This window comes from Oncorhynchus mykiss, chromosome 3 (genome assembly GCF_057628025.1).
Source record: "Oncorhynchus mykiss isolate SJ-2025 chromosome 3, ASM5762802v1, whole genome shotgun sequence".
NCBI lineage: Eukaryota > Metazoa > Chordata > Actinopteri > Salmoniformes > Salmonidae > Oncorhynchus > Oncorhynchus mykiss.
The window spans coordinates 12747990-12775816 of record NC_143024.1 but is presented as its reverse complement, the minus strand read 5'-3'; the positions used below and the strand labels follow the sequence as shown (position 1 = coordinate 12775816).

Here is a 27827-nt window from a genome sequence, read left to right as displayed (position 1 = left end):
GGAGGAAACACAGTGTGCTGGTTAGCACCAGGCCAGGCACCATCAGTTAGGGAGGAAACACAGTGTGCTGGTTAGGTTAACACCAGGCCAGGCTCCATCAGTTAGGGAGGAAACACAGTGTGCTGGTTAGGTTAACACCAGGCCAGGCTCCATCAGTTAGGGAGGAAACACAGTGTGCTGGTTAGGTTAACACCAGGCCAGGCTCCATCAGTTAGGGAGGAAACACAGTGTGCTGGTTAGGTTAACACCAGGGCAGGCTCCATCAGTTAGGGAGGAAACACAGTGTGCTGGTTAGGTTAGCACCAGGCCAGGCTCCATCAGTTAGGGAGGAAACACAGTGTGCTGGTTAGGTTAGCACCAGGCCAGGCTCCATCAGTTAGGGGGGAAACACAGTGTGCTGGTTAGGTTAGCACCAGGCCAGGCTCCATCAGTTAGGGAGGAAACACAGTGTGCTGGTTAGGTTAACACCAGGCCAGGCTCCATCAGTTAGGGGGGAAACAGTGTGCTGGTTAGGTTAGCACCAGGCCAGGCTCCATCAGTTAGGGGGGAAACACAGTGTGCTGGTTAGGTTAGCACCAGGCCAGGCTCCATCAGTTAGGGAGGAAACACAGTGTGCTGGTTAGGTTAGCACCAGGCCAGGCTCCATCAGTTAGGGGGGAAACACAGTGTGCTGGTTAGGTTAACACCAGGCCAGGCTCCATCAGTTAGGGAGGAAACACAGTGTGCTGGTTAGCACCAGGCCAGGCTCCATCAGTTAGAGGGGAAACACAGTGTGCTGGTTAGGTTAACACCAGGCCAGGCTCCATCAGTTAGGGAGGAATCACAGTGTGCTGGTTAGCACCAGGCCAGGCTCCATCAGTTAGAGGGGAAACACAGTGTGCTGGTTAGGTTAGCACCAGGCCAGGCTCCATCAGTTAGGGAGGAAACACAGTGTGCTGGTTAGGTTAGCACCAGGCCAGGCTCCATCAGTTAGGGGGGAAACACAGTGTGCTGGTTAGGTTAACACCAGGCCAGGCTCCATCAGTTAGGGAGGAAACACAGTGTGCTGGTTAGCACCAGGCCAGGCTCCATCAGTTAGAGGGGAAACACAGTGTGCTGGTTAGGTTAACACCAGGCCAGGCTCCATCAGTTAGGGAGGAAACACAGTGTGCTGGTTAGCACCAGGCCAGGCTCCATCAGTTAGGGAGGAAACACAGTGTGCTGGTTAGGTTAGCACCAGTCCAGGCTCCATCAGTTAGGGGGGGAAACACAGTGTGCTGGTTAGGTTAACACCAGGCCAGGCTACATCAGTTAGGGAGGAAACACAGTGTGCTGGTTAGCACCAGGCCAGGCTCCATCAGTTAGGGGGGAAACACAGTGTGCTGGTTAGGTTAGCACCAGGCCAGGCTCCATCAGTTAGGGAGGAAACACAGTGTGCTGGTTAGGTTAACACCAGGGCAGGCTCCATCAGTTAGGGAGGAAACACAGTGTGCTGGTTAGGTTAACACCAGGCCAGGCTCCATCAGTTAGGGAGGAAACACAGTGTGCTGGTTAGGTTAACACCAGGCCAGGCTCCATCAGTTAGGGAGGAAACACAGTGTGCTGGTTAGGTTAGCACCAGTCCAGGCTCCATCAGTTAGGGGGAGAAACACAGTGTGCTGGTTAGGTTAACACCAGGCCAGGCTCCATCAGTTAGGGAGGAAACACAGTGTGCTGGTTAGCACCAGGCCAGGCTCCATCAGTTAGGGAGGAAACACAGTGTGCTGGTTAGGTTAACACCAGGCCAGGCTCCATCAGTTAGGGGGAGAAACACAGTGTGCTGGTTAGGTTAACACCAGGCCAGGCTCCATCAGTTAGGGAGGAAACACAGTGTGCTGGTTAGCACCAGGCCAGGCTCCATCAGTTAGGGGGGAAACACAGTGTGCTGGTTAGGTTAGCACCAGGCCAGGCTCCATCAGTTAGGGAGGAAACACAGTGTGCTGGTTAGGTTAACACCAGGCCAGGCTCCATCAGTTAGGGAGGAAACAAAGTGTGCTGGTTAGCACCAGTCCAGGCTCCATCAGTTAGGGAGGAAACACAGTGTGCTGGTTAGGTTAACACCAGGCCAGGCTCCATCAGTTAGGGAGGAAACACAGTGTGCTGGTTAGCACCAGGCCAGGCTCCATCAGTTAGGGAGGAAACACAGTGTGCTGGTTAGCACCAGTCCAGGCTCCATCAGTTACGGAGGAAACACAGTGTGCTGGTTAGCACCAGGCCAGGCTCCATCAGTTATGGAGGAAACACAGTGTGCTGGTTAGCACCAGGCCAGGCTCCATCAGTTAGGGAGGAAACAAAGTGTGCTGGTTAGCACCAGTCCAGGCTCCATCAGTTAGGGAGGAAACACAGTGTGCTGGTTAGCACCAGGCCAGGCTCCATCAGTTAGGGAGGAAACACAGTGTGCTGGTTAGGTTAGCACCAGGCCAGGCTCCATCAGTTAGGGAGGAAACACAGTGTGCTGGTTAGCACCAGGCCAGGCTCCATCAGTTAGGGAGGAAACACAGTGTGCTGGTTAGGTTAGCACCAGGCCAGGCTCCATCAGTTAGGGAGGAAACACAGTGTGCTGGTTAGGTTAACACCAGGCCAGGCTCCATCAGTTAGGGAGGAAACACAGTGTGCTGGTTAGGTTAGCACCAGGCCAGGCTCCATCAGTTAGGGAGGAAACACAGTGTGCTGGTTAGGTTAGCACCAGGCCAGGCTCCATCAGTTAGGGAGGAAACACAGTGTGCTGGTTAGGTTAGCACCAGGCCAGGCTCCATCAGTTAGGGGGGAAACACAGTGTGCTGGTTAGGTTAACACCAGGCCAGGCTCCATCAGTTAGGGAGGAAACACAGTGTGCTGGTTAGGTTAACACCAGGCCAGGCTCCATCAGTTAGGGAGGAAACACAGTGTGCTGGTTAGCACCAGGCCAGGCTCCATCAGTTAAGGAGGAAACACAGTGTGCTGTTTAGGTTAACACCAGGCCAGGCTCCATCAGTTAGGGAGGAAACACAGTGTGCTGGTTATGTTAGCACCAGGCCAGGCTCCATCAGTTAGGGAGGAAACACAGTGTGCTGGTTAGGTTAACACCAGGCCAGGCTCCATCAGTTAGGGAGGAAACACAGTGTGCTGGTTAGGTTAGCACCAGGCCAGGCTCCATCAGTTAGGGAGGAAACACAGTGTGCTGGTTAGGTTAACACCAGGCCAGGCTCCATCAGTTAGGGAGGAAACACAGTGTGCTGGTTAGGTTAACACCAGGCCAGACTCCATCAGTTAGGGAGGAAACACAGTGTGCTGGTTAGGTTAACACCAGGCCAGGCTCCATCAGTTAGGGAGGAAACACAGTGTGCTGGTTAGGTTAACACCAGGCCAGACTCCATCAGTTAGGGAGGAAACACAGTGTGCTGGTTAGGTTAACACCAGGCCAGGCTCCATCAGTTAGGGAGGAAACACAGTGTGCTGGTTAGGTTAGCACCAGGCCAGGCTCCATCAGTTAGGGGGGAAACACAGTGTGCTGGTTAGGTTAACACCAGGCCAGACTCCATCAGTTAGGGAGGAAACACAGTGTGCTGGTTAGGTTAACACCAGGCCAGGCTCCATCAGTTAGGGAGGAAACACAGTGTGCTGGTTAGGTTAGCACCAGGCCAGGCTCCATCAGTTAGGGGGGAAACACAGTGTGCTGGTTAGGTTAACACCAGGCCAGGCTCCATCAGTTAGGGAGGAAACACAGTGTGCTGGTTAGGTTAACACCAGGCCAGGCTCCATCAGTTAGGGAGGAAACACAGTGTGCTGGTTAGCACCAGGCCAGGCTCCATCAGTTAAGGAGGAAACACAGTGTGCTGTTTAGGTTAACACCAGGCCAGGCTCCATCAGTTAGGGAGGAAACACAGTGTGCTGGTTATGTTAGCACCAGGCCAGGCTCCATCAGTTAGGGGGGAAACACAGTGTGCTGGTTAGGTTAACACCAGGCCAGGCTCCATCAGTTAGGGAGGAAACACAGTGTGCTGGTTAGGTTAACACCAGGCCAGGCTCCATCAGTTAGGGAGGAAACACAGTGTGCTGGTTAGCACCAGGCCAGGCTCCATCAGTTAAGGAGGAAACACAGTGTGCTGTTTAGGTTAACACCAGGCCAGGCTCCATCAGTTAGGGAGGAAACACAGTGTGCTGGTTATGTTAGCACCAGGCCAGGCTCCATCAGTTAGGGAGGAAACACAGTGTGCTGGTTAGGTTAACACCAGGCCAGGCTCCATCAGTTAGGGAGGAAACACAGTGTGCTGGTTAGGTTAGCACCAGGCCAGGCTCCATCAGTTAGGGAGGAAACACAGTGTGCTGGTTAGGTTAACACCAGGCCAGGCTCCATCAGTTAGGGAGGAAACACAGTGTGCTGGTTAGGTTAACACCAGGCCAGACTCCATCAGTTAGGGAGGAAACACAGTGTGCTGGTTAGGTTAACACCAGGCCAGGCTCCATCAGTTAGGGAGGAAACACAGTGTGCTGGTTAGCACCAGGCCAGGCTCCATCAGTTAGGGAGGAAACACAGTGTGCTGGTTAGGTTAACACCAGGCCAGGCTCCATCAGTTAGGGAGGAAACACAGTGTGCTGGTTAGGTTAACACCAGGCCAGGCTCCATCAGTTAGGGAGGAAACACAGTGTGCTGGTTAGCACCAGTCCAGGCTCCATCAGTTAGGGGGGAAACACAGTGTGCTGGTTAGGTTAGCACCAGGCCAGGCTCCATCAGTTAGGGAGGAAACACAGTGTGCTGGTTAGGTTAGCAGCAGGCCAGGCTCCATCAGTTAGGGAGGAAACACAGTGTGCTGGTTAGGTTAGCACCAGGCCAGGCTCCATTGTTTGGTAATGTGATTCCCTGGCTGCCACCGAGGGAACCAGGGTTTCTAATTAATAATGAATAGAGAGAAAGACAGCAGACTCATGCTGCATTAAAACAACTCACCATCTCTGTATGGAAACATTAGGCCATTTATGTTTTCCTAAAAACAGACAACTGTTTAGTTTGTGTTTGTCACTTCCAGGGTGAGAACCTGCTAAAGTTACTACAATGTGAAAATAATGTAATCCTTATCTTCTGACAGCAGTACAGTCCTGAAGCCGGACTAGTCATGACTAGTAAACAGCTTCCACTCCACATGTGAATGCCTATGTGATGCAGAACAGAGTGGGACAGAAACACCTGCAGGATAATGATGTTGAAGAACAGACGGCTCTCTTCCTTTACAAAACTGTGTCTGCGTCACAAATGGCACACTGTTTCCTATATAGTGCACTGGTGGGCCGGGGCACTAGATAGGGAACAGGGTGCCATTTGGGATGCATCCTATGAGACACAAAACCTGCCTCTACTACTATCCAACGGTGTGGTTGCAGGGCTCGGACTGAAGACGAGATACACTCATCCTGTATCCCTCCATTTATTCCCAGCCAGAGTAGGGCAGAGTGTTTGCTGAGAGCTGTGTGACTAACAGTGCACACTACTCAGCTCTCCTGTGCCAGGAATGCGGAGGAGTAGTCTCTCAGATCAGTGCACGGCCACAAATGTTTTTTTTTTTATCCAGGGGAAAGAAAAATGATTGGTGATATATTTCACAATCTCTTGTATTTTTCCATTGGAATATAATATACAGTGCAAGTCAGTGCCTGGGAAACGGCTTTTCATCAATGGTCTAATCTTCCTCAAACTGTATTACCCAGATTTATATTGTTGGTAACATCCTACAGCGGGATGGATAAACATTGTTGGTAACATCCTACAGCGGGATGTCTTTCTGTCCATCCTGGTAGTTTCATGAAGAATAACTTCAAAGTCTTGATTGGCTGGACCGACCTCGCTCATGTACTGTAGTTTCCTCACACAACCGCTGTGTCTCCACCGAGAGAGGACGGTCTAGTCAATTAAGGCTTGCAGACTAGAGACAGCTGAAGACAGAGGCATCACAGCAACATTTGTTTACAGCAGCAGCAGGAAAACAAGGGGCTAATATGAAGCAGAACGTGTTGTGTTCACAGATTCATTTCTGAGGATGCATCCTAAATGGCACCCTATATAGTACACTACTTATGACCAGATCCTTATGGGCCCTGATCAAAAGTAGTGCACTATATAGGGTTCAGGGTGTCATTTGTGCTGCAGATGGAGTCATACGCCTCATAGAAAAGATTATTCAAAATGTCTCTGTCAGCCAGAAAGCTCTCCAGGAAGATAATGATAGCCATGTGTGACAGGCCCTCTGTCCCTGGCAGCACAGCACCTCGTAACGTCTGGTAATTATATCGAGAGCCCAACAATAATGACAAGCCTCCACACCACAGTCAGAAAATACTTTCCCCTTAAAAAAGATGGTCAAGTGGTAATTCCAGTGCTTTTGGCAACGTACTCATGAGATAATGTCTTGTGAAGTATGAAGTCAGCACAGACAGCCTGTATCAGCCTGGAACGGATCCTTGCGTCCCAAATGGCTCCCTATTCCTTATGTCGTGCACTTCATAGATCATAGGGTACCATTTGGGACACAAACATTGTGTCCTGGCTCCCATGGGCAGCAGAGCCTTCTGGGTAATTTCTGTGGTATGGTGGTGCGGTATGGTTGGGTGGGGGATTAAAAGACACTAAATAAATACAGGCTACCATATCATATGTTCACTCTGACAACGACGACCCAGCAGCAATAGGATCAAAGGTCAGTGCTACTCCCACCCACTGTACATTCTGGAACTTTTGGTCACATTGTTATCGTCACCTGAGTCAATCATGTAGAGAATAGAAAAAGACTAATGTCACAAATGTTCAGAATATGACCTGGAAAAGTGCCACAGCTGCTCAAACAAACTGAGTGTGAAACAGCAGTCGCTGGCTGTAGCCTCCTCCTGAACACACAGTATAACTGAGTGTGAAACAGCAGTCGCTGGCTGTAGCCTCCTCCTGAACACACAGTATAACGGAGTGTGAAACAGCAGTCGCTGGCTGTAGCCTCCTCCTGAACACACAGTATAACTGAGTGTGAAACAGCAGTCGCTGGCTGTAGCCTCCTCCTGAACATACAGTATAACTGAGTGTGAAACAGCAGTCGCTGGCTGAAGCCTCCTCCTGAACACAGTATAACTGAGTGTGAAACAGCAGTCGCTGGCTGAAGCCTCCTCCTGAACACACAGTATAACTGAGTGTGAAACAGCAGTCGCTGGCTGAAGCCTCCTCCTGAACACACAGTATAACTGAGTGTGAAACAGCAGTCGCTGGCTGTAGCCTCCTCCTGAACACAGTATAACTGAGTGTGAAACAGCAGTCGCTAGCTGAAGCCTCCTCCTGAACACACAGTATAACTGAGTGTGAAACAGCAGTCGCTGGCTGAAGCCTCCTCCTGAACACACAGTATAACTGAGTGTGAAACAGCAGTCGCTGGCTGAAGCCTCCTCCTGAACACACAGTATAACTGAGTGTGAAACAGCAGTCGCTGGCTGTAGCCTCCTCCTGAACACACAGTATAACTGAGTGTGAAACAGCAGTCGCTGGCTGTAGCCTCCTCCTGAACACAGTATAACTGAGTGTGAAACAGCAGTCGCTGGCTGTAGCCTCCTCCTGAACACACAGTATAACTGAGTGTAAACAGCAGTCGCTGGCTGTAGCCTCCTCCTGAACACAGTATAACTGAGTGTGAAACAGCAGTCGCTAGCTGAAGCCTCCTCCTGAACACACAGTATAACTGAGTGTGAAGCAGCAGTCGCTGGCTGAAGCCTCCTCCTGAACACACAGTATAACTGAGTGTGAAACAGCAGTCGCTGGCTGTAGCCTCCTCCTGAACACACAGTATAACTGAGTGTGAAACAGCAGTCGCTGGCTGAAGCCTCCTCCTGAACACACAGTATAACTGAGTGTGAAACAGCAGTCGCTGGCTGTAGCCTCCTCCTGAACACACAGTATAACTGAGTGTGAAACAGCAGTCGCTGGCTGTAGCCTCCTCCTGAACACACAGTATAACTGAGTGTGAAACAGCAGTCGCTGGCTGTAGCCTCCTCCTGAACACAGTATAACTGAGTGTGAAACAGCAGTCGCTGGCTGAAGCCTCCTCCTGAACACACAGTATAACTGAGTGTGAAACAGCAGTCGCTGGCTGAAGCCTCCTCCTGAACACACAGTATAACTGAGTGTGAAACAGCAGTCGCTGGCTGTAGCCTCCTCCTGAACACACAGTATAACTGAGTGTGAAACAGCAGTCGCTGGCTGTAGCCTCCTCCTGAACACAGTATAACTGAGTGTGAAACAGCAGTCGCTGGCTGTAGCCTCCTCCTGAACACACAGTATAACTGAGTGTAAACAGCAGTCGCTGGCTGTAGCCTCCTCCTGAACACAGTATAACTGAGTGTGAAACAGCAGTCGCTAGCTGAAGCCTCCTCCTGAACACACAGTATAACTGAGTGTGAAGCAGCAGTCGCTGGCTGTAGCCTCCTCCTGAACACACAGTATAACGGAGTGTGAAACAGCAGTCGCTGGCTGTAGCCTCCTCCTGAACACAGTATAACGGAGTGTGAAACAGCAGTCGCTGGCTGTAGCCTCCTCCTGAACACAGTATAACCGAGTGTGAAACAGCAGTCGCTGGCTGTAGCCTCCTCCTGAACACACAGTATAACGGAGTGTGAAATAGCAGTCGCTGGCTGTAGCCTCCTCCTGAACACAGTATAACCGAGTGTGAAACAGCAGTCGCTGGCTGAAGCCTCCTCCTGAACACACAGTATAACTGAGTGTGAAACAGCAGTCGCTGGCTGAAGCCTCCTCCTGAACACACAGTATAACTGAGTGTGAAACAGCAGTCGCTGGCTGTAGCCTCCTCCTGAACAAACAGTATAACTGAGTGTGAAACAGCAGTCGCTGGCTGTAGCCTCCTCCTGAACACAGTATAACTGAGTGTGAAACAGCAGTCGCTGGCTGTAGCCTCCTCCTGAACACACAGTATAACGGAGTGTGAAACAGCAGTCGCTGGCTGTAGCCTCCTCCTGAACACAGTATAACCGAGTGTGAAACAGCAGTCGCTGGCTGAAGCCTCCTCCTGAACACAGTATAACTGAGTGTGAAACAGCAGTCGCTAGCTGAAGCCTCCTCCTGAACACACAGTATAGAAAAACATGTGTTGCCCATGTTTGTCAGGGTATAAAGTACAAACAACCCTATCACACTGTTGGTTAATGTATGTGAAAGCCACGCCAGTAACCACAGGAAGGGTGTGTGTTATATCTCAGTGGAGAAGTGGTTATTCTAGTAGTGTAATAGCCAGGAGAGGGAGTGTGTGTGTGTTATATCTCAGTGGAGAAGTGGTTATTCTAGTAGTTTAATAGCCAGGAGAGGGAGAGTGTGTGTGTCGTGTCTGATGTTGCCACCACTATTCTACCCGGAGTCACCCTTAAAATAAAATCCACCACAGTGAAGCATGTGTTGCTTGTCTCACAAACCATCAATGAACATAGGAACAGTCAGCTGTGCAGGGCAAGGCAGTGTTTGTTAAGAAACCCAGAGAATCTTCTATCGGTATCTAAAGACAATCAGAACACAGCATATATGGCATCTTGCCAACTAGTAAGTGACCAACTTCAAAATGTTTTACTGGGAATAAACAAGTATTTTTGAAATGTCACATCAAGCCTGGTCTTTGCATGATGGAAGATTCTTGATTTAGTTAGAGGGACACCATCCCTGGTGACCCTACCAACAGAATATAGCAGTGGCCACAACCGCCAGTCAACAAGGATTATGGGGACAATTGAGAACGTAATTGTAGTTATCCAAAAACATATGTACATCAATGACAACACCAACCCTACAATCTCAGCCTGTACATTGAGAGAGGCGTTCACTTCCTATCCAAGATGATTCCTCACTGAAACCAGACGCAAGGAGGTGTGCGTTAAAATAGAATAAAAACATCCTAATTGCGAACGACAAGACTGGTATGTCACTCCATCAAGCGCTTGAAAGTGGAACGTTTATCATTCTGTTCAGCTGCGGCAGATGTGAAAGAGATCAAGAGATGAGGCATGAAATTAATTATTATCGATGCGAACGTAGACGACTGTCGTCGTGACTTATTGGGTGATGTCTGTCAATTACGCACAGATCGATATTTTTTTAAAGTTACATAATGTGTATCACAAACGAAATTCATGCATGCCAACTATGACACGGTTAACTCTCAAGTCCCTATATTAATTGCATTATGCAATAAATATTGAATAGAGAGAATAACAAGGGTGATAATATTATCATTGATAAGCCTAACAAATAATAAAATGTTAAGGCCGAATAATTTATAGTAAATTGCTTATTATTATTTGTTTCATCAAACAAAATATTTTAATTCAGCGCTCTTACCAGAAGACACTGATGAACCCGACAGGCTTGAGTTGCTGGATGCTGCCATCCCAATCCGCTTCAGGCTCGGTCTGTTCACTCGCGGTCGGTTGAGGTGCGCTCACAGCCCGTTCCCCGTAGTCCGTCCATCTCACTATGTCACGTAGCGTAGGCTACTCTCACTCGCTGATTTGGCACGAACTAACACTGTTTATTTCACGTCCGTTTTCTAAATTGCTCCTCTTGTATGTGTAACGTTCCAGCACGCTTTCACTTCTCTCGGTTCCTTTCCCTGCGCGCCGTATGTTGCCGCATTTACTGTAGCTCCACTCACTGGCAGTGGTGTAAAAATAGTCAGACAAGATCACAGGAACAATATCAACTTTCGATCATCTTGTCTAAACGCACCACTGTACACACAATTAAAGTTTGTCAAATGTATCCACTGGAAGAGCGGCATATGCTTTCGCCATGTTGAATTAAAAACACAGTATCGTTTTCCATGTGGTGGTGCCACTTCTGGGATCGTATAAACACACTACACTGCGACGGAGCCGCCTTCTTAAAGTGGAAGCATTCAGTAGACTGAAAGAGACCTCTGAACTCCAGTCAATCTGAAGCAGATCTGTTCCTCAGAGCTCTGACCTTTGATTTCAATATGATGGTGATGATGGTGACAGAGTGGCTGGGTGCAGGGCAGGCTGCTGCTGGTTCAGTGTCCCCACTCCCCAATGCAAAAATAACAACAAATAACCAGAATAAAATACACATTTGAGGATGTTTAATCAGGAAATTAACATGATGACAACTGTATTCTGCTATATTGCATGTGTCCAACTCCAAACCAAGTCCATTTACACCCTTTAGACCATAGGATATTGATTTCAACAGCCTAAAAATAGGTCCTCTTTGGGCTATATTTTTATAGCACAGGAAGCCCAATTCTGTTGTTTTGTTTGAACAATCAGATCAGCTCTGAAAAAGACATTGATGTGAAAAGATCTGACGTGATTGGTCAAACGATCAATTAGTGGAAAAAATATAACAATTGGTCTGTCAGTCTAAACGCAGCCTCTGTCAACTCACATCAGGGGCGCAGCCAGGGATTTTGGGCCCCATGAAAAGACATCACATTGGGTCCCGCCACCACAGGCCACACCAACCCTGCACAATTTCTGTAACCACACACCTCCAGAAGCATTTCTGTAACCACACACCTCCAGAAGCCAATCGACACACTCAAAGCTTTAAATAACTCTACCTTTGCAGGCTTGCAACTCTCTTGTAGTCCAATATTTACTGCTCGATATTTCCTGACAGCGAGCTGTGAAAATATAACACTGTGCAGACATGCATGCAACATTCTGCATACAGTGGAATTCACTATTTGATGCAGGACTGATCCCCTCTATAAGAAATGTGCTAAAGGCCATCTTTTACAGTCTAAATGTCATTATAATGGTAAAAATCTTGAATGGAAAATTATCTTAACATGAATGAATAACTTCAAATAAATATAACTTAAATATACATCAACCTCTTCAATTAAAATAAATGAACTGTGTCATCTATAGAATGATATAACAGACAAAATAATCAAATCAGCAGCATATTATTGAACTAAGTATATACATACCAAGGAGAAAATAAGCAGCTGTAAAAGTGGAAATGGAAAACAAAATGGAAATGGGAATGAAAAGGCCTGATGGTGGCGCCAGAGGAAAGGTCAAGAGGTCACCAAATCAATAGGTTTCTTCCACTTGGGGTCTTGATTGTGCACAACAAATGTTATGGCAATCCAGCCATTACTATGAGATATATCTTGTTCTCAGTCTTGTTCTCAGCCTGTGGGCATCATGTGTGTAGTGATCCAATATCCATAGCCATTTAACAGATATCACTGGCCCCTGCTCAGCCTTACTCACCAGGAGCCCAGCCTTCCTCACTAGGAGCTCAGCCGTACTCACCAGGAGCCCAGCCTTCTTACTAGCAAAGTCCCTGATCAAGTCTTTGAAGTCTAGCTTTCTAACTAACTGACTTTCAACGGACAGCATGGCAAGACTGCACAGCCTGTCCTGGGACATAGTGGACCTCTAATAGTTGATCAGTTTTAGCTTACTGAAAGCTCTCTCGCCACCAGCAACAGCAACAGGCAGTGTGGAAAATATACGTAAAGCAATGCACACTTCTACAAAACTGTTTGCAGCTGCATCTTTCTAATTGCATTCAGGAGACCGAGAGGGGACAGGTTAGGAGGGGAGAGTGTCAGCATATACAGTGTTCAGGTGTCAGGAGACCAAGAGGGGACAGGTTAGGAGGGGAGAGTGTCAGCATATACAGTGTTCAGGTGTCAGGAGACCAAGAGGGGACAGGTTAGGAGGGGAAAGTGTCAGCATATACAGTGTTCAGGTGTCAGGAGACCAAGAGGGGACAGGTTAGGAGGGGAGAGTGTCAGCATATACAGTGTTCAGGTGTCAGGAGACCAAGAGGGGACAGGTTAGGAGGGGAGAGTGTCAGCATATACAGTGTTCAGGTGTCAGGAGACCAAGAGGGGAAAGTGTCAGCATATACAGTGTTCAGGAGACCAAGAGGGGACAGGTTAGGATGGGAAAGTAGCAGCATATACAGTGTTCAGGTGTCAGGAGACCAAGAGGGGACAGGTTAGGAGGGGAGAGTGTCAGCATATACAGTGTTCAGGTGTCAGGAGACCAAGAGGGGACAGGTTAGGAGGGGAGAGTGTCAGCATATATAGCGTTCAGGTGTTCAGGAGACCAAGAGGGGACAGGTTAGGAGGGGAAAGTGGCAGCATATACAGTGTTCAGGTGTCAGGAGACCAAGAGGGGACAGGTTAGGAGGGGAAAGTGGCAGCATATACAGTGTTCAGGTGTCAGGAGACCAAGAGGGGACAGGTTAGGAGGGGAAAGTGGCAGCATATACAGTGTTCAGGTGTCAGGAGACCAAGAGGGGACAGGTTAGGAGGGGAGAGTGTCAGCATATACAGTGTTCAGGTGTCAGGAGACCAAGAGGGGACAGGTTAGGAGGGGAGAGTGTCAGCATATACAGTGTTCAGGTGTTCAGGAGACCAAGAGGGGACAGGTTAGGAGGGGAAAGTGGCAGCATATACAGTGTTCAGGTGTCAGGAGACCAAGAGGGGACAGGTTAGGAGGGGAAAGTGGCAGCATATACAGTGTTCATCTGTCTTACTTCATTTTGAAACTCAGGTATCAGATCTCTGGAATACTTCATGTTGAAACTCAGGTGTAAGATCTCTGGAATACTTCATGATCAGTGTTTGGCACACAGAAGGGACTTTATCCTCACTAATCTGCCTAACTTTCAGAACAGCAGAAAATGATTCTACAATGTTTGCAGTGGTGTGGAACCTAGTGTCCAGGTCACTTATGATGTCATCCATAACAGTAAAAACACTGTTCTGAAACACTGTTGCTGCACTGTCCTGAGCTGCCTCCTCTTGAGAGATCTCACCATGGAATCTCTTCCTCTGGCGGCTGCGTTCCTTGCTAAATTGAGGTGCAACATTCATTTGCGTAGCAATCAGTGTTGCCTCAGACAGAAAGACTCTCATCCATCTCTAAGAGCCTGCATCTCTTCCTTTAAGGCTCTGATATTGGCTGCCTCTGTGTCAAGTAAGATTTTTCCTGACTGGAGAATCACATTCCTGTCCTCAATGCATTGCAGTACCTGCAATTATGCCAACTGACATGTCATTCAACACAATGCTGCTCACCTCCTTCTTCAGATGGAAGTAGGGCTGGTTCAGGGGGATGGGGATGGGGAGACAGGGCTGGTTCAGGGGTATGGGGATGGGGAGACAGGGCTTGTTCAGGGGTATGGGGATGGGGAGACAGGGCTGGTTCAGGGGTATGGGGATGGGAGACAGGGCTGGTTCAGGGGTATGGGGATGGGACACAGGGCTGGTTCAGGGGTATGGGGAGACAGGGCTGGTTCAGGGGTATGGGGATGAGGAGACAGGGCTGGTTCAGGGGTATGTGGATGGGGAGACAGGGTTGGTTCAGGTGGATGGGGATGGGGAGACAGGGCTGGTTCAGGGGTATGGGGATGGGGAGACAGGGCTGGTTCAGGGGTATGGGGATGGGGAGACAGGGCTGGTTCAGGGGTATGGGGAGACAGGGCTGGTTCAGGGGTATGGGGATGGGGAGACAGGGCTGGTTCAGGGGTATGGGGATAGGGAGACAGGGCTGGTTCAGGGGGATGGGGAGACAGGGCTGGTTCAGGGGTATGGGGATGGGGAGACAGGGCTGATTCAGGGGTATGGGGATGGGGAGACAGGGCTGGTTCAGGGTTATGGGGAGACAGGGCTGGTTCAGGGGTATGTGGATGGGGAGACAGGGCTGATTCAGGGGTATGGGGATGGGACACAGGGCTGGTTCAGGGGGATGGGGAGACAGGGCTGGTTCAGGGGTATGGGATGGGGAGACAGGGCTGGTTCAGGGGTATGGGGATGGGAGACAGGGCTGGTTCAGGGGTATGGGGATGGGGAGACAGGGCTGGTTCAGGGGTATGGGGATGGGGAGACAGGGCTGGTTCAGGGGTATGGGGATGGGGAGACAGGGCTGGTTCAGGGGGATGGGGAGACAGGGCTGGTTCAGGGGTATGGGGATGGGGAGACAGGGCTGATTCAGGGGTATGGGGATGGGGAGACAGGGCTGGTTCAGGGGTATGGGGAGACAGGGCTGGTTCAGGTGGATGGGGATGGGGAGACAGGGCTGGTTCAGGGGTATGGGGATGGGGAGACAGGGCTGGTTCAGGGGTATGGAGATGGGGAGACAGGGCTGGTTCAGGGGTATGGGGAGACAGGGCTGGTTCAGGGGTATGGGGATGGGGAGACAGGGCTGGTTCAGGGGTATGGGGATAGGGAGACAGGGCTGGTTCAGGGGGATGGGGAGACAGGGCTGGTTCAGGGGTATGGGGATGGGGAGACAGGGCTGATTCAGGGGTATGGGGATGGGGAGACAGGGCTGGTTCAGGGGTATGGGGAGACAGGGCTGGTTCAGGGGTATGTGGATGGGGAGACAGGGCTGATTCAGGGGTATGGGGATGGGACACAGGGCTGGTTCAGGGGGATGGGGAGACAGGGCTGGTTCAGGGGTATGGGATGGGGAGACAGGGCTGGTTCAGGGGTATGGGGATGGGAGACAGGGCTGGTTCAGGGGTATGGGGATGAGACACAGGGCTGGTTCAGGGGTATGGGGAGACAGGGCTGGTTCAGGGGTATCGGGATGGGGAGACAGGGCTGGTTCAGGGGTATGGGGATGGGGAGACAGGGCTGGTTCAGGGGTATGGGGATGGGGAGACAGGGCTGGTTCAGGGGGATGGGGAGACAGGGCTGGTTCAGGGGGATGGGGAGACAGGGCTGGTTCAGGGGTATGGGGATGGGGAGACAGGGCTGATTCAGGGGTATGGGGATGGGGAGACAGGGCTGGTTCAGGGGTATGGGGAGACAGGGCTGGTTCAGGGGTATGTGGATGGGGAGACAGGGCTGATTCAGGGGTATGGGGATGGGGAGACAGGGCTGGTTCAGGGGTATGGGGAGACAGGGCTGGTTCAGGGGTATGGGGATGGAAGACAGGGCTGGTTCAGGGGTATGGGGATGGGGAGACGGCTGCTGAGCCTGAAGCTGCATCTGTTGGCCCTGGCACCAGGCAGGGGCAGGGGCAACTCATTTACTATGAATAGCTTGGTAAAAGTTTTCCTGCATTGATTAAATGTCGGCTAAAAGAGGAGCGAAATGTAAACACACAAACATTTTCTGTGACGATAATATTAAGTAACTAATATTATGGGAGCAAAAGTAGCCTATTTCACTATGGACTAAGCAAACAGGTTCATTTCCACCACACACTGACTCCACCCAACTTCCTTTGTGAAAAATTGGGTGACATTCTCTCTCCTGTCTTTTTCTTTCGTTAGGAAGCTGAGACATGATGCTCCACCGGCAAATCACTGCTAGCAAGTACCGTTCGCGCCTGGTTTGGGGGCAGGACCGAACCATTTCATGTAAATAATTTAATATTGAAAAAAATGTACCTAATGTTCTAATAATTGTTTAGGGCCCCTTTCACAGTTAGCTAGGCATACTAAAATGTCTTCCACGATTAGGGGTTATGTATCAATTTGAGTGTAGGCTCTAGCCTGCATTTGGTAAAAATGCTAGTGCCTCACGTCATTGACTAACCATGTGCACATAAATAATTCACCCAAGATAAACATGTGAATAGGCCTACATCCATTTATCTAAAACCAAAAAGCTAAAAAATACAATGCCTGAAGAAAACCGTAACATTCATGAACCATTTGGATAGACCGTAAAAAAATGGTGTCGAATTTAGCAGTTGCGAAAGTTCTTCGACGTGAAGAATGGTTGAGAACCGGAAACAGAAACGCACAGTTGGATGAGGGACTTGATTGCGCAAGACAGCATGAAATCACATGATCACTCACCCAGTTGATCATGTGACCAATCCATTTTTGTAACAACCGCGGAGCAGCAACGTGAAACTACAGATGATTTGATTTATCTCGCTTCTATAACACGGATTAGCTGGTTTCTCTGAACTCCAGAGGAGGCGAGCCCCAATTATGAGGTATGTGTGCAAAATAAAGCTGTATGAAAGCCTGGTCATTGGATTATTCAGTGCAGTTCTCTCAATGGTTATTTGACTAGGCTAGCTAATTCCTTCTTTTTTATATATTGAATATACTTTGTTTCTTTTTTTAAAATACATGCGCAAACTAGCTAAAGCAGACATTTGAACATTTGATAATGCAAACATGTGTGAGAATGAAATTGTGTTGAAACTAAACTATCAAATGTATCTGCTCTCCACTCACCCCTGACAGAATGTTGAAGGAGACGCTGTGTGTCCTTCTCCTGTGGGCTTCTCTGGAGGCAACACAGTCAAGGGGCTGCTCGAGTTTCTTCTGTCGGAAATCTCACCGTGTCAGCATGCTCTCCAGAGGAGCCGACCCTGGCAAGCCGCTCTTTCTCACCCCCTACCTGGAAAAGGGCAACATCGAAGAGGGTAGGTTGGTTTACTTTACTCAGAAACTATATTTTGTTCATTTGTTCAACTGTTAAGGCTATCCCTAATGTTGTACAAGGCAGTTGTCAAGTTTTCAAAAAATAGACGAGATTGCGTTATGCATCATGTTATTTGCATCATCAACACAGATCAAATCAAATGTATTTATATAGCCCTTCATACATCAGCTGATATCTTAAAGTGCTGTACAGAAACCTAGCCTAAAACTCCAAACAGCAAGCAATGCAGGTGGATCCCCATTAGCTGTTGCACATGCAGCAGCTACTCATCCTGGGGTCCACGCAACAAAACATGACATAACCGTGTGCAGAACAGTTGTTATGACGTTGTGATGTTAACATCATGAATGTTAAAGTATTACACAGAAGTCTGATGGAGACTAATCGTTGTGTTCAGATGAAACGAGGTTTGAGACAGTTATTTGAAAGCAATGACCTGTTCTATCTTTCAGCACGGAAGCAGAGTCTGGTAGGTCCCCTGCCTGGTGCCAATGTGAAGAGTTATGCCGGCTACCTCACTGTCAACAAGAAATACAACAGCAACCTCTACTTCTGGTTCTTCCCTGCTCAGGTACACCACACTACAGTACCATGTGTCCCAAATGGCACCCTGTTCCCTTTGTAGTGCACTACTTGTCACCAGGGTCCCGTAGAGAATAGGGTGCCACCCATATCAGCTGCAGTGTCCTCCGTAGTTTCACTCGTGACAAGAATCAATAGCACGTGTTTGTCTAGCAATCACCTTTTATCAGCTCCTGTAAAGGAATGTGTGAATCAGGGCAAAGTTTTATTTGGATTCAGAAACCTTAACAAAAGACTTATGGGCTTAGCCTCTATAAAGTAAGTACAAAACAAGTCCTTTCTGCTACCTACATTACCAAGGTCCATGTGATTAAACAGTGTTTACTTCATAACTGTGTGTCAACGACTTAGCCACAAGGTGGCAGTGTTGTATTAGAAGGGTTTTGGGTGGAGGCCTCTCACTAAGATAGCTCCACTATCCACTGTTAGAGAACTACTAACTTGTATCTGTCTGTCTCTCTGCAGGAGTGGCCTGAGATTGCTCCAGTCCTGCTGTGGCTGCAGGGGGGTCCTGGGGGCACGTCTATGTTTGGGCTGTTTGTAGAACATGGACCCTACGTTGTATTGAAGAACCTAACAGGTACCAACATAGCCATATGTCTCTGTACTGACCCCTGTCTAGTATATAATAACGTGTCTCTGTACTGACCCCTGTCTAGTATATAATAACGTGACTCTGTACTGACCCCTGTCTAGTATATAATAACGTGTCTCTGTACTGACCCCTGTCTGTCATTTCTATCAGAAAGCCACCTGTATGTTCCTACTGTAGTGGTGGGACCTTCATCTCTCTCCATGTATCTCTGTTCCTACTGTAGTGGTGGGACCTTCATCTCTCTCCATGTATCTCTGTTCCTACTGTAGTGGTGGGACCTTCATCTCTCTCCATGTATCTCTGTTCCTACTGTAGTGATGGGACCTTCATCTCTCTCCATGTATCTCTGTTCCTACTGTAGTGATGGGACCTTCATCTCTCTCCATGTATCTCTGTTCCTACTGTAGTGGTGGGACCTTCATCTCTCTCCATGTATCTCTGTTCCTACTGTAGTGGTGGGACCTTCATCTCTCTCCATGTATCTCTGTTCCTACTGTAGTGGTGGGACCTTCATCTCTCTCCATGTATCTCTGTTCCTACTGTAGCGATGGGACCTTCATCTCTCCATGTATTGTGTTGTTTCACCTGTTTACAGTGGGCTACAGAGACTATCCCTGGACATCCAGATACTCTGTTCTGTACATCGACAATCCAGTACGTATGGCTTCTACTTCCTTCGTGTGAATGTATGAACACGGTTTGTTTGCATCCAAATGGCACCCTATTCCCTTTTTATAGTGCTCTACTTTTGACCAGGTCCTCTTGTCAAAAGAAGTGTACTAAATAGGGAATAGGGTGCCATTTAGGACATCCTGTATCAGACAGGTTTGATTTGGTTTCTATGCTGCTTTGATAGTTTTCTCATCAAAATGTGTGTAATGTTACTTAATAGTATATGAAATATAATGTAATGTTACCTAACAGCATGTACAGTAAGTGATTATGTTACCTAACAGCATGTACAGTATGTGATTATGTTACCTAACAGCATGTACAGTATGTGATTATGTTACCTAACAGCATGTACAGTATGTGATTATGTTACCTAACAGCATGTACAGTATGTGATTATGTTACCTAACAGCATGTACAGTATGTGATTATGTTACCTAACAGCATGTACAGTATGTGATTATGTTACCTAACAGCATGTACAGTATGTGATTATGTTACCTAACAGCATGTACAGTATGTGATTATGTTACCTAACAGCATGAACAGTATGTGATAATGTTACCTAACAGCATGTACAGTATGTGATTGTAATGCCAGGTGTGTGTTTTCTTGTCCAGGTAGGAACAGGGTTCAGTTTCACTGATGATGACCGAGGCTTTGCTCAGAACCAGGATGATGTAGGTAGAGATCTGTACAGGTAAGACTGGTCACTGAGGTTCTGGGTGCATTAGGCTGTATTTACAGACAGCTCAATTCTGATCTTTTATTCACCGATTGGTCGTTTGACCAATCAGACCTGCTCTTTTGCCCATAATAATGGGCAAAAGATCAGAATTGAGCTGCCTGTGGAAACGCAGCCTTACACTATGCACAGATTATAATATCATTCTATCATATTGATGTGGTTCCTAAGATGGAAAACACTTCTAAGCATTGTAAAGATCTGATGGTGGCCTTTCTGAGTGGTGCAGCGGTCTAGTGCACTGCAGTGCTTGAGGCCTCACTACAGATCTGGGTTCGATCCCGGGCTGTGCTGCAACCGGGCCGTGACCGGGAGACCCATGAGGCGACGCACAATTGGCCCAGCGTCGTCTGGGTTAGGGGAGGATTTGGCTGCCTGGGATGTCCTCTTCCCATCGCGCTCTAGCGACTCCTGTGGCGGGCCGACGGCATGCGTGCTGACACAGTCAAATCAAATCAAAGTTGGTTACATCCCCAGAATACAACAGGGGACAGTGAAATGCTTACTTACAGGCTCTAACCAATAGTGCAAAAAAGGTATTAGGTGAACAATAGGTAAGTAAAGAAATAAAACAACAGTAAAAAGACAGGCTATAAAAGTAGCGAGGCTACATACAGGCACCGGTTAGTCAGGCTGATTGAGGTAGTATGTAGATATGGGTAAAGTGACCATGCATATATGATGAACAGCGAGTAACAGTAGCTTAAAAGAGGGATTGGCGGGTGGTGGGTGGGACACAATGCAGATAGCCCGGTTAGCCAATGTGCGGGAGCACTGGTTGGTCGGGCCAATTGAGGTAGTATGTACATGAATGTATAGTTAAAGTGACTGTTCATATATGATAAACAGAGAGGAGCAGCAGCGTAAAAAGAGCAGTTGGGGGGAGGAGGGGGCACACAATGCAAATAGTCTGGGTAGCCAATTGATTACCTGTTCAGGAGTCTTATGGCTTGGGGGTAAAAACTGTTGAGAAGCCTTTTTGTCCTAAACTTGGCACTCCGGTACCGGAGTAGTAGACCGTCTATGACTGGGGTGGCTGGGGTCTTTGACAATTTTTAGGGCCTTTCTCTGACACCGCCTGGTGACAAGGTCGTGGATGGCAGGCAGCTTTGCCCCAGTGATGTACTGGGCTGTATGCACTACCCTCTGTAGTGTCTTGCGGTCAGAGGCCGAGCAAATGCCGTACCAGGCAGTGATGCAACCAGTGAGGTTGCATCCAACTGATGTTGCAGCTTTAGAACCTTTTGAGGATCTCAGGACCCATGCCAAATCTTTTTCGTTTCCTGAGGGGGAATAGGCTTTGTCGTGCCCTCTTCACGACTGTCTTGGTGTGTTTGGACCATTCTAGTTTGTTGTTGATGTGGACGCCAAGGAACTTGAAGCTCTCAACCTGCTCCACTACAGCCCCGTCGATGAGAATGGGGTGTGCTCGGTCCTCCTTTTCCTGTAGTCCACAATCATCTTCTTAGTCTTGGTTACATTGAGGGATAGGTTGTTATTCTGGCACCATCCGGCCAGGTCTCTGACCTCCTCCCTATAGGCTGTCTCTTCGTCGTCGGTGATCAGGCGGTTGTGTGGTCTGCAAACTTAATGATGGTGCTTGAGTCGTGCCTGGCCATGCAGTCGTGGGTGAACAGGGAGTACAGGAGGGGACTGAGCACGCACCCCTGTGGAGCTCCAGTGTTGAGGATCAGCGTGGCAGATGTGTTGTTACCTACCCTCACCACCTGGGGGTGGCCCGTCAAGAAGTCCAGGATCCAGTTGCAGAGGAAGGTGTTTAGTCCCAGGATCCTTAGCATAGTGATGAGCTTTGAGGGTACTATGGTGTTGAACGCTGAGCTGTATCAATGAATAGCATTCTCACATAAGTCTTCCTTTTGTCCAGGTGGGAAAGGGCAGTGTGGAGTGCAATAGAGATTGCATCATCTGTGGATCTGTTTGGGCGGTATGCAAATTGGAGTGGGTCTAGGGTTTCTGGGATAATGGTGTTGATGTGAGCCATTACCAACCTTTCAAAGCACTTCATGGCTACGGACGTGAGTGGTACGGGGTCTGTAGTAATTTAGGCAGGTTGCCTTTGTGTTCTTGGGCACAGGGAATATGGTGGTCTGCTTGAAGCATGTTGAAAATGTCCGTGAAGACACCTGCCAGTTGGTCAGCACATGCCCGGAGCACACGTCCTGGTAATCCGTCTGGCCCTGCAGCCTTGTGAATGTTGACCTGTTTAAAGGTCTTACTCACGTCGGCTACGGAGAGGGTGATCACACAGTCGTCCGGAACAGCTGATGCCCTCGTACATTCCTCAGTGTTGCTTGCCTCGAAGCGAGCATAGAAGTGATTTAGCTCATCTGGTAGACTCGTGTCACTGGGCAGCTCGTGGCTGTGCTTCCCTTTCTAGTCTGTAATAGTAAGCAAGCACATAAGATGAGCGTCGGAGCCGGTGTAGTATGATTCAATCTTAGCCCTGTATTGACTCTTTGCCTGTTTGATGGTTCGTCGCAGGGCATAGCAGGATTTCTTGTAAGCTTCCGGGTTAGAGTCCCGCACCTTGAAAGCGGCAGTTGTATGGTGTTTCCTCTGACACATTGGTGCAGCTGGCTTCCGGATTAAGTGAGCAGTGTGGCAAGAAGCAGTGCGGCTTGGCAGGGTCGTGTTTCGGAGGACGCATGTCAAATGTACATCTAGGACCTTGGTTATGGCACATGGCATCATGGTCTCTGCTCAATGTACATCTAGGACCTTGGTTATGTCACATGGCATCATGGTCTCTGGTCAATGTCCATCTAGGACCTTGGTTATGTCACATGGCACCATGGTCTCTGGTCAATGTACATCTAGGACCTTGGTTATGGCATCATGGTCTCTGGTCAATGTACATCTAGGACCTTGGTTATGGCATCATGGCATCATGGTCTCTGCTCAATGTACATCTAGGACCTTGGTTATGGCATCATGGTCTCTGGTCAATGTACATCTAGGACCTTGGTTATGGCATCATGGCATCCATTGTTTTTCTCATCTTGTGTCTTTGTCCTCTAGTGCATTGACTCAGTTCTTCCAGATCTTCCCTGAGTATCAGTTCAATGACTTCTATGCTACAGGAGAGGTGAGTTTGGTTCTAGTCTCCACATCTGTGTTACACATAACATTACACAACTTCCCTACATCCTAGTTGGCAAATTCCCCAAATCCTAGCTACAAAGACATCTGCTTTTCATTCCCTTTTATGATGTTGAACAAGGTTTTAAAATGGTTATTTTAGTGTCTCTGCTATAGCAACAAGAATAATCTTTCCACTTAAATGCATACTAATGTAAAATTGAAATTACTTTCTGCAATCAGAACGCAGACGCTAAAATTGATTGGAATTGTCCTCGATGTCCTCAGTCCTATGCAGGAAAGTATGTCCCAGCCATTGGTTACTACATCCATAAGCATAACCCCATTGCTAAGGTGAAGATCAACTTCAAGGGAGTTGCCATTGGAGACGGCCTCTGTGACCCAGAGCTGGTGGGTTGTGTTTTAATACACCGTGATTTCAACTTTACTCAGCATTGTTTGACACTTCTGATTTAATATGAAATATATCAGTAATATCATTTAAGATATAATAATATATCTCCAGGATGAAAAAAAGGTTGTTTTTGTTCTTCATTTGCTCTTTCCCTTGGTCTCACCCGTTCTGTCTCTCTCTTTCTCTCCCCTTCTCTCTCTCTCAGATGCTGGGAGGGTATGGTGACTTCCTGTACCAGACAGGTCTGATAGACATGCTCCAGAAGCAGTATGTTGAGCAGCAGACAGCCAGCGGGGTGCAGCTCATCCAGCAGGAGAAATGGGTGGAGGCCTTTGAGGTAAGACACTGACTGCATCTGCTAACACAATAACCTGTGTGTTTTTGTTGTCCACTCTACATATCTGAATGTCTGGCAGTCATTCTTTCAAGGCCTCCAACTTCCTGGTACATTCTTCCACTGTCCTCTTGTCCTGCAGGTATTTGACAGCTTGCTGAATGGTGACATTCTACCGTACCCCTCGTTCTTCCAGAACGCCACTGGCTGCACCAACTACTTCAATTACTTGCAGTGTCAGGTAGGTACACAGCGAGGCTTACACAGACACCCAGCTGATTGAATAAAGGTCAGGTAGGTACACAGAGCAAGGCTTACACAGACACCCAGCTGATTGAATAAAGGTCCAGTTATATTACCCAGAGAAGGTTTCCTGACTGAAATGTGTCTTCTTTACAAGTCTTACACACAGATGCACGTTTTAATAATAAAATGTTATGTTCTGGTTCTCTGCTACAGGAGCCTGCAGATCAGGAGTATTTCTCCCAGTTTGTGACGCTGGCAGAGGTGCGGCGCTCCATCCACGTGGGGAACCTGACGTTCCACGACGGCTCGGAGGTGGAGAAACACCTGCTGCAGGACGTCATGAAGAGCATCAAACCCTGGCTCGCCACGCTCATGGACAACTACAGGGTGAGACTAGAGTCGATGCCCATCTAGCACTCAGACATGCTTCTATTAACAGCACAGATCTATAATATATGCCATTTAGCAGACGCTTTTATCCAGAGACACTGACGCGGGCGTACATTTAATGTATGGGTGGCCCAGGGACTCTAACCCACAATCCTTGCTCTGCGAGCGGCGCGCTCTACCAACTGAGCCATGGTTTAACTTTGGTTTACAGTATCCGTCATGAGCTACAGTGTCCGTCACGAGCTACGGCGTCCGTCACGAGCTACGGCGTCCGTCACGAGCTACGGCGTCCGTCACGAGCTACGGCGTCCGTCACGAGCTACGGCGTCCGTCACGAGCTACGGCGTCCGTCACTAACTCCTCTCCTCAGCTTGGACCACTATACTGTAATCATTGAATAAATTGAATAAATGCCTTATCTGTGTTTCTCTCTCTTTCTTCTGTGTGTACACACACACACACACACCACAACACACACACACACAGGTGTTGATTTACAGTGGTCAGCTGGATGTGATTGTGGCGGCCCCCCTGACCGAGAGGTTCCTGCCCACGGTGAACTGGACCGGGGCTGATGAGTTCAACAAAGCCTCTCGCTTCCATTGGAAGATCCAGCCAGAGGACACAGAGGTGGCTGGATATGTACGCCAAGTAGGGGAATTCTACCAGGTGAGTACTGCATGTCTGTGTCCAGGGGCCGGATTCACAAAACCTTAAGAAGACATTTCTTCTTAGCTGCCATTTGTTTCCTTAATTAACTATAGACTTAAGAAGAAAGTTAAGCAAAGTTGCTATTCCCCAAAAGGTTAGAGGAAATTTTCTTGCACTATTTCTTATGTTTCTCCTGAAGCAAAAAGTTAAGAAGAAATTAGATTATTGAAAATAAAGTTCTTGGAAGTGTTCCTGAATTCCAAGATGGCTAAACCCTCGTCTTAATCTCAGGGCAGTGAGAGAAAAAGCTCATGAAAGCAATTGAACAGGTTTAATTCACTCACAAACTTCCTCTGAAAGTATCAGTATTTATTATTTTAAACCCAAGAACATGTTTTAGAAGAGTAAGCACATTTTCAACTGAGATAACATGATTGCCATTGCTAGCCAGATAGCTAGCTAAATCGGGTGCCTAGCAACAAACATCGTAAGAAGATGCAGTTGAAGTCGGAGGTTTACATACACTTAGGTTGGAGTCATTAACTTGTTTTTCAACCACTCCACAAATTTCTTGTCAACAAACGATAGTTTTGGCAAGTCAGTTAGGACATCTACTTTGTGCATGACACAAGTAATTTTTCCAACAATTGTTTACAGACAGATTATTTCACTTATAATTCACTGTATCACAATTCCAGTGGGTCAGAAGTTTACATACACTAAGTTGACTGTGTCTTTAAACAGCTTGGACAATTCCACAAAATGATGTCATGGCTTTAGAAGCTTCTGATAGGCTAATTGACATGATTTGAGTCAATTGGAGGTGTACCTGTGGATGTATTTCAAGGCCTACCTTCAAACTCAGTGCCTCTTTGCTTGACATCATGGGAAAATCAAAAGAAATCAGCCAAGACCTCAGAAAAACAATTGTAGACCTCCACAAGTCTGGTTCATCCTTGGGAGCAATTTCCAAATGCCTGAAGGTACCACATTGATATGTACAAACAATAGTACGCAAGTATAAACACCATGGGACCACGCAGCCATCATACAGCTCAGGAAGGAGACGCGTTCTGTCTCCTAGAGAGGTGCACTTCACAAAATAGATGGCCTCATGAGGGAGGAAAATGATGTGGATATATTGAAGCAACATCTCAAGACATCAGTCAGGAAGTTAAAGCTTGGTCGCAAATGGGTCTTCCAAATGGACAATGACCCCAAGCATACTTCCAAAGTTGTGGCAAAATGTCTTAAGGACAAGTCAAGGTATTGGAGTGGCCATCACAAAGCCCTGACCTCAAACCTATAGAAAATTTGTGGGCAGAACTGAAAAAGCATGTGCGAGCAAGGAGGCCTACAAACCTGACTCAGTTACACCAGCTCTGTCAGGAGGAATGGGCCAAAATTCACCCAACTTATTGTGGGAAGCTTGTGGATGCAATGTTTGACCCAAGTTAAACAATTTAAAGGCAATGCTACCAAATACTATTTGAGTGTATGTAAACTTCTGACCCACTGGGAATGTGATGAAAGAAATAAAAGCTGAAAAAATATAAATCATACTCTCTACTATTATTGTGATATTTCACATTCTTGAAATAAAGTTGTGATCCTATCTGACCTAAGACAGGGAATCTTTACTAGGTCTAAATGTCAGGAATTGTGAAAAACTGAGTTTAAATGTATTTGGGTAAGGTGTATGTAAACTTCCCACTTCAACTGTTCATAAGATATTTGAGGAGTTTGAATGAATGATTTTCTATCTTAAGGAATTCTTGAGGAATTGAACTTACCAAATTAACTTATTTTTTTTCTTAAGTTATTGCGTAAGAAGTGTTTTGTGAATCTGGGCCCAGGACTTTACTGGGTATTCAGGGCATTTGGCCACCCTCTTTAAAATGGAAAATGTTAACATAGCATTACTAAACATAATGTGAGTAATTTAGCAGTAGATCTCATGCAGAACACCTTAGTCAGTGCATTCAACTAAGTTTAGTAGGAAAAAAAACAAGCACGTGACAATTATTGCAAGTAGAGTCTTATTGAAAATGGCTGTGCCAGGAAGATACTATCAACTTTATGGACACCAGGTGGGAACACAGTGCTGCTGATGGGGAAACTGGTTCACATGCTAAACCTGTCTGACTGTCTGTTTGTCTCCTTGTCATGCAGGTGATTATACGAGGGGGAGGGCACATACTACCATACGACCAACCACAGAGGTCCTTTGATATGATTGACAGATTCCTCTCAACACAGGGATTTATTTAAGAGGGCGGGACTGAGCAGGAACACAGTTGATCTGAGTTCCTCCACCTTTTAATTCGGAGTGTCTCCAGATTCCCAGTGGCTGTTTATTTCAAACACAATTATACATGGTAGAGGTCTATGACCTAGACAGGAATACATGTCATGGATAGAGACGTCTGGACAGCTATGCTGCCTTCATCAGACTTTAATGACCTCCTAAATCCTACTTTACCCCTCAGATTCTGACTGCACTCTGATGCACTGCCAATGAATCCTCATGTTTGCTATTCTGTGGATCTGTCAAAATGAATATTTTTTTTTGACTGTGCGGAATAATGATTTATATTGCATATTATCAATATATGATTAAGATGAAGAGATGGCATGCAATGCAATTGTAATAAAAAAATAAATGAAACCAA

General features: G+C 47.6%; 2 protein-coding genes across 2 annotated transcripts in view; one reads left to right on the top strand and one right to left on the bottom strand.

Annotated features, from left to right (window-relative positions):
- The window catches only part of LOC149984378 (beta-chimaerin-like), a 57451-nt gene extending 46493 nt beyond the window's left edge, over positions 1-10958 (bottom strand). The window contains exon 1 of the mRNA XM_090221066.1: positions 10364-10958. Coding sequence (XP_090077192.1) covers positions 10364-10412 — 49 coding nt within the window. The 5' untranslated portion in view covers positions 10413-10958. The remainder of the gene's footprint in view (positions 1-10363) is intronic.
- A 5320-nt stretch (positions 10959-16278) lies between these two features.
- On the top strand, positions 16279-27827 carry LOC149984377 (putative serine carboxypeptidase CPVL). Its single transcript, XM_090221063.1, has 13 exons — positions 16279-16968; positions 17225-17406; positions 17879-17997; positions 18474-18588; positions 19199-19257; positions 19896-19975; positions 23060-23126; positions 23408-23530; positions 23740-23871; positions 24011-24109; positions 24328-24501; positions 24991-25173; positions 27328-27827. Exons 1-13 carry the CDS (start codon positions 16964-16966, stop codon positions 27424-27426), a joined length of 1437 nt encoding a protein of 478 aa, XP_090077189.1. The 5' UTR covers positions 16279-16963; the 3' UTR covers positions 27427-27827.

Excerpts from the sequence above, each read along its gene's own strand:
- LOC149984377 (XM_090221063.1), top strand. Across the intron at positions 24,110-24,327 it reads TCAATTACTTGCAGTGTCAG|GAGCCTGCAGATCAGGAGTA; the intron begins GTAGGTACACAG and ends TCTCTGCTACAG. Across the intron at positions 24,502-24,990 it reads CGCTCATGGACAACTACAGG|GTGTTGATTTACAGTGGTCA; the intron begins GTGAGACTAGAG and ends ACACACACACAG.